Genomic DNA, 11,203 nt, shown 5'->3' with positions numbered 1-11,203 from the left:
AAACTTGTGTTTTTCCAAAGTGATGAAGCTTTTGCATCTCATTGTACTAACTTAAATTGCATATCACGGCAGACATCTCAAAATACATAGTCTTCTGGGGGCTAAGCATATATTAATACATTTTGGTAGAGAGGAATATAGGCCTACTGTCATATAGGTTATGTTATCGGGCATCCTTCTAATTCCCTTGAACAACCAAGATTGAACTTTTGAACTCTTTATAATTTCTATTATCTAGTCCAGTTAAAGTCCAGGGGAGGAAGCCCCATCATAGTAAAGAGGATACTAATGTGATGTGTGTAGTTCTTCATAGCCTCTTCATTTTGCTCTCAAAGTGCACGGAATTGATGGATTTTTAACAGAATGTAGAAAAAAATTCTCCCGGGGGGGCATGCCCCCGGACCCCCCTAAAGGGGCTGTGTTCCCCTTGGGGCTAAGCCCCCCTTGTTCTTGAAACCTAGTGACGCCCCTGCTACTGAATAAATTATGTTAGACATAAAAAAAGCTGCAAGTGCAAGTTTTACAATAGTTAAGGAATTTTACATCAATAATATCTACTTTTTTACCTTTGCTAAGCTCACGCTGTTGATGATTAAATAATTGAGCCAACATTTAAATCGTGAAAAAAGTTAATGTTAAAAAAAAAAAAAATTGTAAAATCACATACCAAAAACTTTTTGGGGCTGGCAACCAATTCAGGGTGTCCTCCCACCTACTGCCCTAAGACAGCTGGGATAGGCTCCAGCACGCCCCACGACCCTTGTAAGGATAAGCGGATCAGAAAAATCGATGGATGGATGGAAATCTGGATTTAACAAGAATAGTCACACATTTACTCGTCATAGTATTACCAGAATAAAGGCCTAATATTAAGTCATATATATATATATATATTGCTGGCAAAAGTATTCTGCCCTCTTGGCCTTTTGACACATTTCAGGATTCACACATAATGCTAAATACATATTGTTGGGTTTTTTTTTCAACACTAAGTGGGACCTTGTATTTGGCATGTAATGCCATGTTATAATACAGGGGTGTCAAACTAATTTCACATTGTGGGCCACGTACGGCCTCGGTAGATGTCAAGTGGGCCGGACCATTAAAATTATACCATACTCTGCTATAAATAACCAAAATAATATGTCTTTCCTTTGTTTTGGTCGAAAGAAGCACAAGAACATTAGGAAAATGTTGAAATTTAATGAAAATATCTTTTACAAAACATTTCATGAAGCACCTTATTTTTCCTTAGACAAATGTGCAATTTACTTTTATCATTTACATATATGCATTGCAACTGATCCTACTGCTTGTATGTACAAAGGCACAAAACTTAAACAATTGGTATTGAAAAATATAGTAATGCATTTTAAGATTAAATGAGATTCATAAAGAAAAGAATTTTTAAACCATTTACACATGTGCATATAAAATCAAAATTTAATCCCTGCCTACACCTTACACACTAAGGAGAGTGCGATTAAATGTGTAAAGAAGAAAGTATTCACATGACCGTGACAGCGTCTGCTGTGTTGGGTCTGTCTCAGTGAAAGACTGAGGCCGGCTGTTGTCTTCTTCTCTGATCAAAACAATGTTGTCTTCTACTCTGATCAAAACAGTGTGTCCCCTAGCGGATACTCCATGAATTGCACCTAATTAAAATATCTATTCCATGTCTTTTATGCATTTTTTCACTTTTAAATGATCCTGCGGGCCTGATCGCACATCCTTGGGGGACGGTTCCGGCCCGCGGGCCATGTTTGACACCCATGTTGTAATATATATATAATTTTTTTTTAAATTTTGGTCACAGTTTTAATAGCATTCCCAAGTGTTTGAGAAATGCATTTTCCATGTTTTTGTCAACACATAAAATACCCCCAGGATCAACACTTATAACATGTTTACAAATGGCATTGCGGTAATTAGCCTTTATTAATGAGCAATTTTACTGGGGCACGGCCAATATGGATTTTTTTCAGGCTGATGCTGAGTCCAATATTTGTCAGAATACAATTCCGATAACAGATTTAGAAACAAAAAAAAATAATCTGATGATTTCATAAAAGCTAATATCAGTTGATCATTCGATCCCTAAAGTACTTAAAGGATCAAGAGTGTCTGTTTCACTGAAATTAGCCTGCTTTGAGAGGGTGGCTCTGTTTCATGCTCGCGAGGGACTTGTATATGCTGAGTCTGACTTTCCTTCCCATGGCTTCTACACAAACACACACATTTCCCTCCACTGCTTCAACAACTTCATTCAATGCAGCTGTGCTTACCTTTTGGCTTTGACATTATAAACAGGGGCATCACATCAGTTGGGGGTTGTTTCTGCATGATAGTTTCAGACGATGTAGACTGGCCGCTGTTTGAAAGTGGCTCCGGATCTTCCCTCGTCACACCAGATCATGTCATGGGTGGAGTCATTATGTAAATTATGCTTGCTCCCTGACAGATATTCAGAAAAGGGAACAAAGGTTTGTTTTCCCCACCTGATGAGTGCAAGCGCTCCAGATGCCGGCCTATTTTTATACGAGACATTCAAAATCAATTTTGCGCAATCTGTCCCCTTTAGAGAGCACCGTTTTCAGGGCTTTGTCTTTCCAGATTACGAGAAGATGTTCGGCACCAAATGTCATGGCTGCGACTTCAAGATTGACGCCGGGGATCGTTTCCTGGAGGCCCTGGGCTACAGCTGGCACGATACGTGCTTCGTCTGCGCTGTGAGTCTCTCCCTTTCATGTCTTCTCTTGCACCGCCGACGCCGAGAAAACATCAGACAGGCACTTGGAGTGGAACCTTTTCCTCTGTGGCTCCCCAAATTGTAACACATTCAACGCTCAACAAACATTTGGTACAAGAGCTGAACAATTCTGAAAAATAATTGCAATTTCTTTTACTCAATATTGTGAATCGTTTTTTGCAAGGTCCTCTTCCCATGCATTTTTAAATGGACCCAAATGATCAAATAATCCGAATTACGTTAAATCGGATTTGTTATACTAAAATGCTTTGGTGTTATTGGTGTGGTTCTTAACCTGGGTTCGATCGAACCCCAGGGGTTCTGTGACTCGGTCTCAGGGGTTCGACGGAGCCTCTAACATGGAGGTTAAGACACACCTGACTCAACGTGTCAATTAGTTATGACATGCCCACTTGGCCATCACTGGCTGGTTCATTTTGTGTATAACAACAACAAAAAAAAGGATACTTATGTCTTGAAATTGTATTTAGTGTTTTGTTTTTCTGTTTTTAATAAATGCGTTTTTTTATGTCTTGAATTTGTAAAAAATAAACATTTTTATTTTTCACGAATGAAGGGTTAAGTGAACGTGCATATGAACTGGTTGGGTTCGGTACCTCTAACAAGGTTAAGAACCACTGCTCTCAAATGTCGAGTCTAGATCGTGGCAAATGAACCCAAATGTGTGTGTGTGTGTGTGTGTGTGTGTGTGTGTGTGTGTGTACAGCATGTAATGTATGTGTATATATATTCAGTTAGCCAAAATGAGTTTTTAGCGCATTTGTTGATTTTTATTAGTTTGTATTATTCCAAACATGCCTTAATAGAATTTTTTAATCGTATTAGTTTTAGTAAAAAAAAAGGTCACCAAATAATGTGTACTAAGGTCCTATCAACTACAATTCTCAATGAACTAACCTTCCTTCTTCTGTAGATATGCATTTACAGCAAAACCGACATAAATACATTTCTAATGACCCACTAAAAACTCATGTTTAATATTAATCTACAGACATTTTCGCTATAATTATCATTTTACCAATGTAAAATGAAGTTTCACGTAATACGTTTATTTTACTTATTTTTTATTTCGTGAACGAGACTGTTCTTTCAATTTTTGTGGTTTTCATTCATTAACTACAATAATAGGCCTTTGTACCACGAAATGAACATCAAAGCATAGAAACAACACAAATATTATAGGATTCTTGAAGCAGGAAAAACGAAAGAAAGGAGCGCAGCAAGTATATTTTCTGTTCATCAGGTTGTGATAGTTTGGCCCTTCCCTCCTTTTTGTTTTCTGCATGTGTGAAGCTGTGCCAAATCAACCTGGAGGGGAAGACGTTTTACTCCAAGAAGGACAAGCCCCTCTGCAAAGGCCACGCCTTTGCCCCGGTGTGAGTCATCCTCTTCTCAAATCTTGATGTCGAACCTCAAATCACACGCAAGCCTGTGTTCATCTGGATGGTCGAAGCTTAACGCTCCGTTGTGCCTCTTATACTAAATATTCAGCCTGTCACTCAACTGGACTGGGTTGACCTGTTCAAACATGCCATTATCTTGTTTACCTTCACGTCAACCTGTTGACATTGTTTTTTAAAATCATTATTATTGTATTTTTTTATTTTTTTTTTTTTTGCATTTGGACTCATTTTAATTTCCAGAAACTTTTAATGGGAAGTTTGGTTTAGGATTGTTGCAAATTTGTTGGAAAAAAAAAACTTTGCAATTGGACTTAAGAGACTCTGAGAAAAAATTGTATTATAGACATAACATAATAACCATTTAGTTTTGTCAGACAACAGTAAGTTTTTTTTAAGACAGTATTTTATGTGCCCAAAGATAGAATATTAGAATTTATTACAAACTCTCATCCTGCAGTTATTTTTTTTCTAAACCTACAGGCTTTTGAATATGTATTTATATTGCTTCAGAAAATGCGTTGTTTTAAATAACTGCCGGATTGATTGAATAAACATCTTTGTTGTCGTGATCTTGCAATGCGTGTGCTAGTTACTTCATTCAATCGCATGGACGTATTTTTGTCTTTTCAGAGTCCAGACTTTCAATCACAGGTACTTATTTATATACAGCATACCTATCTTTAAAATGTCTTCACGTGTAAAGCACCGTCTGAAAATGGCTGCCACTTAGTGAGTTAAACTATCAAATAATCCCGATTTCTTCAACTTTGTCTTTACCTATTTTCTGTCACCATGACAACCCCAGCTGCAAGTAAAACACCTAGTCCTTGAATTAACAATATATAATTTATTTACAGAGTTTTCAGGTTCAATTACTATACATAACTTTCTGAAATGTCATAGATCGATATATATATATACATAAGGCCAAGTAAATACTTGAAAGCACTTAGAAACGAATTTCCAAAATTCTACCAACAAATCCATCATTATCCCAAAAGTACAGAAAATCATCCTTTGCTGAAGTTTTTCTTTGCCACAAAAAAGTCTCCACAACAATGTACACCGACAGTAAAAACGCAAAAAGGTAGAACCAAATGAAACAAACTCAAACCAAATTGGGATTATACAATTGCATAAGCGCAGTGGCGTGTCGTAAGTACAGCATTTTTGAATGCAGAAAGGCAAAAAACATTGACTCAAGAACAGAAACGGTTCACAAGTACAAAAGTCTATTTGGAGAAAACATTTGGAGCAACATGGCATGTAATGCGCACGCACTCGCCACTTGACGTCAAATAGGAATGAGTGATACAAAATGTACAGTTGTGATGTAAGCAAACGCTGGATAAACCGGCAACCCGTGAATTACATTAGTGGGACGCGCACGCACACCTACGGCCGCAACACTTACGCTTATACAGACACGCTTTCACACGCACACGCGCACTCTCACGAAGACTCACGCGGTCAAGCCATCCCACGCGCGCACACGCTATCACCTTCGTACACTGTTCGCACAGAATTCAACGCACTCTCACTCGCATACACGATATAACACACGCACTTTCACATTTGTTTACTCACGAATGCGCGCACTTTTCGTCATGCGCGTCCACAAATGCACTCGCTCACTCTAATAAAGATGCGCACTCACACTATCACGCGCGCTTACAAAACTATCACACATGGACACTCTCAAACTCTCGCACTGAGACGCATTCGCTCCGGCGCTAGCGCTCTCTCTCTCTCTCTCTCTCTCTCTCTCTCTCTCTCTCTCTCTCTCTCTCTCTCTCTTTCTCTCTCTCCCTCTCTCACACACACACACACACACACACACACACACACACACACACACACACACACACACACACACACTTGGACCGAACGAACAGCCGGCGTGGCTCCTCAAACAAGGCCACGTCTTCCTCCCGCCATCTCTGCTCGGTGATTGACTCGTTGCAGCTCGTATTGAAATGCTGCCAGTCGTAAGTCCATACATACGCAAGTGATGAGAGACAAACAAGAGAACACTGAAGCTTCCCATAAAGAGCCCCCCCTAAAGCCTTAGAACACTGCAGAAAGTCTTCACTGCTAGATCGCCAAACAACAGTTAAATAGGCAAACACGTCACGGTTTAGACTTGACAAATGCCGCGCAACTTATGTGTCATATTTTATTATTTTTTTATGTTATTGTTATCATTATTTGGCTTCATATTAAAATATATTTTACATTTCTTTACAAAGTCATTGCACAAACACACACACGCACAAGGTCAACTTGACTGCTGAAACAAAGATGTGGATGCTCGCTGCACAGAAAAAAAAACATCTGGGTGAAAAGAATGAATGAAAACTTTGGTTACCAATTTAGCTCACTCACGCACACATTCACACTCACACGTACGCGCACACACGTACACGCACACTTAACTCTATGCAAAGTGACAGCACGTGGCTGCGATAGAAAAGGTATTATATTACAGGTGGACGTGATCCTTTTTAACGAGATTTATTTGGTGAGATTAACATTATGTGTCAGAGGGGTTGAAGGCTACTGTTAGAAATCACACACACACACACACACACACACACACACACACACACACACACACACACGCACAACTTGGTGTGGTGACATCTTTGCACCAAACGCTCTCTGGTCGTTGGAGAAAAAAAACACAAACTAAAAAAGTCTGGTGGGAAAAGAACGAAGGAGCATGAAAGCCATTACCAATGGAGGAAAAATACTCCGGTATTAAAAAAAAAAAAAAAAATAGCTACGAAAATAATGCACTTATGGGAATTCCATGAAAACTTTTTGATTTTACAAGGAGAATCAAAATATGAAAAAAAAATTAATTTGATTCAAAACTAAATGTCTTGCTGATCGATACACCAGATGCGTGTCAACCAGAAATATCTTGAATTTGCAAATTCAATTCAAAGGGAGTATAAATTTCACAGGATGAACATGATATGTTTGACGAGTTAACACGGTGAATTTTACGTTACAATGTGATGCACTGCACATTTTAACGGTAGAAGTTATGGCAAGATTAGGCTAAACAAAACAAAGCAATTCCTTCTGGCTCAGATCAGTGGCGGAGCCCTTTGTAGCTAGGCCTATCTTTTGTAAATGTCAATTGTTTTTAAACACCTGGCCTTTATATTTTATATATATATATATATATATATATATATATATATAAAACAGTATCTTAGAATAACCTAGCTAGTAACGTTGACAAGAACTGGAAAGGTTTGCTCTGTTTTGTTTTGTGCAACATTGAAGTCTTTGTTCCACTTTAACGCGATGTGCTTGCACATTAAAACGAGAAAATGATTGCCTTATAACGTGAGAAAGATGTTATCATGTGAAAGCTATCCCATTAAATCCTGAAATGTATCACGTCCTTTTCTGGAGTGACAAGCAATGCGCTTCCGGAATTAAGAGGAGAAAAAGTCGCAATTTTATTTGTGATTAATTTCTTGGTGTTGTGTCTTTTCCTGCACTATGATACACGATTTCCAACATTTTTCTACATAACATTCTGACTGTTCTGGGGGGAAAAAATATTCCTGTCGCACTCTGATTTCATATTTTCTCAAAGTCTGCCTTTATTCTAATAACACGAGTGTTTAGACTTTTGTCACACATTGTAGCAAAAACTTGGTTCTTTTACTGTTATGATTGCATCGCTGTGGGAATGTTTCTTTGTTTTCGATGGGGTGTGGCCCTAATAGTCCTAGGTCGGAAGGAGAGCTGCAGTAGCCGTGTCGGAATAGTGTTACGATGGCGCATTAAAAAAACAAAAGCGTCCTCTTCGCAAAAAAGCGCGTGGAAACATAAAAGTACATTCTTAAAATCAGGACAATCGTAAAAAGAAGCTCCGGTGTGTTGAAGGGCTTCGGAGCATACGGCAGTTGAGTGTGTCTTTAATGAGGGAGGGCGGGCGGGGGGTCTCTCCTGACAACTTTATAGACATCACATGCAACCCTGAGGAGGAGCACGCACACACGCGCACACACACTATGGCTGAACTGGGGATTGAACCTGCGGATGTTCTCCGTGTACGCGGCAACTGGGAGGATGTGCTACGGAGTGGGGGCGGGGGGGGTGATAGCAAAGCGCACCAAACATGGCTTCAGAAAAAGCACTCCATAAACAGAGCAAAACAAAACAATTTTTTTAAAAAACGGGCCCTTAAGTAGACGTTAGCCGCTGCACGTTAGGTGGTCAACAAACATCCCGCCCGTGCGCTTCACCATTAAAGCAATTAGAGGACACGTCACTTAGGACGGTGACGACGTGTTGCTTCCCAAGTGTTTCGGGGCCCCACGGCGCCTTCATTAGCAATGGCGTGTGAACTAAAGTGAAGAAATGAATGAGACCTCCCTGGAAAGAACACACATGAAACACTGACGCAAAATGGATGCGAGGGTGACGGCGGTCCTCCGGCGAACCTTCCATCCTAATTGCAGAGAGCGCCTGCTTTAAATCGCTGATAACCTTGATATCCACTTAAGGTTTTTGTCCTCACTCGCACGAGATTTCATTCCCAAAATTTCCAATCTTGTCCCTTTCAGCCAAAAGAAAAGGCTAATGAGAATGACGACGCCATTCAAAACTTGGAGAGAGCGCCTCTTGAAAGTGAAGCCCCTTGAAAGTCAACCCTTCATGCATCTCCAGTGACATTTTACAAGTGAATGCTTGTAAATCAAAAAATCTAACAGTTAAAAAAGAAAAACTATTCTCTTTGGGAAGAATATATAACAATATAACTGCCACTGAACAAAACCTTAAAAAAAGGTGATGCTTCTTGTGCCTAAAAATGAAACGGTGCCTCTTTCGTAAATCAGCTGCTAGCACGTGTCAGCTAGCTACAGAATCCGCTGGGATTGGGCTGTAGCTATAGAATGATAATAAAATCAATTAAGCTAACTTACTAGTAATGCCTTTTTCCACTACTAGTGACGTGTTCAATGTTGACTGGTAACATTTTATAATGACCCCAGTCGTACTAGTTGCATGCGGTTGTCAACTAGTGCAGTGGGTCCCAACCAGTGCAGTACAAGTGTCAGCACAACCGGTACATTTGGTACCGGGCTTCACAGATATGTTTGAGGAATAAAAAAAAAAGAAAATCAGAACAGAGTGCATATGTTCCAAAAGAACGTTACCAATCAGGCAGGCACAGCCGTTAAGCAGCCCACCCACCACGGGGGACCACGTAACTAGTGTAGAGTTTTGCCTTCCTGCTGGGATGTAGCTGCCCCACGAGTATGCCAAAAGGTTGTCATGGATCGCAGAAATGCCAAAAATGGTACAGAAACGTCCGAGGACAGAAGTCATGCATGACAACATTAGGAAATTTGGCTAGTTAACATCTCGCGCTTCAAGAGATGTGCTTGAAGTGCACAATTTTGCTTTACTCGTGCACCAAAAATGGCAGTTGTGTAAAGAAAACTGCTGGAGTGAATTGTCTTAATAGTGACGGACCTTAAAATGGATATCAAGCATATTGAGAAAATGGTCAAAGGACTTTCCTGATGACAGTTTTCAATGGAATGAAATGATTGGCTGTGTATGATCGGCGTACATTAAGCGCTCCATGAAATTATGTAAGAGAAAAATTTGGGCAGGTGTTTGGAGGGAAATGCTAACTTTTCAACCGAGCTGCCTGAATATGATTCTCTCAGTGGAAAGCGTGAAAACGGGGCCCTCCGACATTGATCGATGTAAAACAGACAGCTGCGATGGTCGATATGGAATTCTTGCACCCTGCTCGTTTCACCTCGGCCTGTTAGCACTCGCCGTCCGACACCAGGAAGATCATGGCTTCCTGCTTGCCGATGTCCGCCATGACGGCAGCCAGCTGGTTGATGTTGCCGCCGTGGAAATGTTGCGCCTCCCACAGGTCCAGGATGGCCGAGGTCGGGCTCGCTTTGGACGCCAAGAAGCTCATGTGTCTGCACGCACAACAGTTACACAAAGAACACTTGGCATGAATCGGTGAGCGCAAACACGATTCATATTTTGGACACGCTTGTCAGTTAAAGGAGGCAGGCATACAATGTTTATCTTTTAACCCATTACACTAACGGACAAGTGTCATCAGGCGGCTCGGTGATGCCGTTCGGCTGGGTGATTATGGGAAAAAATAGGAAATACCATTCTTTTCAGAAACATGATTATTCATTGATTTCAAAATGTAGTACTTATTCCGTTAGCAACTCTAGATATACCTTGAAACAACAACCCAAAAATAAATGACTAGCAGAAGACAAATGTGATTCTTCTTTCAGTTTCATTGCTCAGCACACCCATTGCATTTTAACTGCTGTGCATCTTATCTTTTTTTTTTTTTTTCGACTCTTCTTTCGTTGTTCCTCCACTGCACTTTACTACACATTGAACGGGATTGCCACATTTGAACCATGACAAACAAATTGTTTCTTTACATTCTGTTTCATGATGTGATCACTCGATGGTTTTATAAAGTGCAACATTGCAGAAAGATATTTTTCCTTACAGGGAAAAAAATATATATCAATGTGTATGGTTTAGTTATTCAGTTAACATTCAGTTGCGGCACGTGGCACTTTTTTTTTTTTTACAGCCAAGTCGGAAGAGGCTCCTCCATAATACTCAACTAAAAAGCCATTTTCATTTGATGCCCAACAGCCGCTTCAAAGCAAAAGCCTCATTCGTCTTGATTTGATGTTGAAATAGGTCCGACATCCCATTCAGTCAATCCGATACGGACTTCTGACAGTTGACACAGTCGGAAGTGACCTTTTCCCATTTTAGGCGCCCGACCTTTTGGCCATCAAGCCCAATCAATGACAACAAAGTGGCCGTCTCAGTCGGCTCTGTATTTGATGTCCCCAATGTACTTGCACACACTGATTCGATGGAATGCTCTTTTTCTGTTCGGCTGCCGTTGACGGCCTGAACTCTCAAGGAGAACACGCAACGCACTCAAAACACTCAAACCACTGAGGCGGTGCGCCGGGAGGTCAAC

The 11,203-nt window shown here is 40.3% G+C and overlaps 2 protein-coding genes across 6 annotated transcripts in view; one reads left to right on the top strand and one right to left on the bottom strand.

Annotated features, from left to right (window-relative positions):
* The window catches only part of pdlim7 (PDZ and LIM domain 7), a 38,648-nt gene extending 33,898 nt beyond the window's left edge, over window positions 1–4,750 (top strand). Inside the window, exons 12-13 of the mRNA XM_019869687.1 lie at window positions 2,614–2,729; window positions 4,064–4,750. Of these exons, the coding sequence (XP_019725246.1) occupies window positions 2,614–2,729; window positions 4,064–4,150 (203 nt within the window). The 3' untranslated portion in view covers window positions 4,151–4,750. The remainder of the gene's footprint in view (window positions 1–2,613; window positions 2,730–4,063) is intronic.
* Window positions 4,751–6,933: 2,183 nt separating this feature from the next.
* Window positions 6,934–11,203, bottom strand: part of unc5a (unc-5 netrin receptor A) — a 178,960-nt gene continuing 174,690 nt past the window's right edge. For all 5 annotated transcript variants that reach the window (XM_019870063.1, XM_019870064.1, XM_019870065.1 and 2 more), the window contains one exon: window positions 6,934–10,148. In XM_019870063.1, coding sequence (XP_019725622.1) covers window positions 9,983–10,148 — 166 coding nt within the window. In that variant the 3' untranslated portion in view covers window positions 6,934–9,982. The remainder of the gene's footprint in view (window positions 10,149–11,203) is intronic.

Source organism: Hippocampus comes, unplaced genomic scaffold (genome assembly GCF_001891065.2).
Source record: "Hippocampus comes isolate QL1 unplaced genomic scaffold, H_comes_QL1_v1.1 scaffold9, whole genome shotgun sequence".
NCBI lineage: Eukaryota > Metazoa > Chordata > Actinopteri > Syngnathiformes > Syngnathidae > Hippocampus > Hippocampus comes.
The sequence above is the reverse complement of the archived record's forward strand: the minus strand, read 5'-3'. Positions and strand labels throughout refer to the sequence as shown.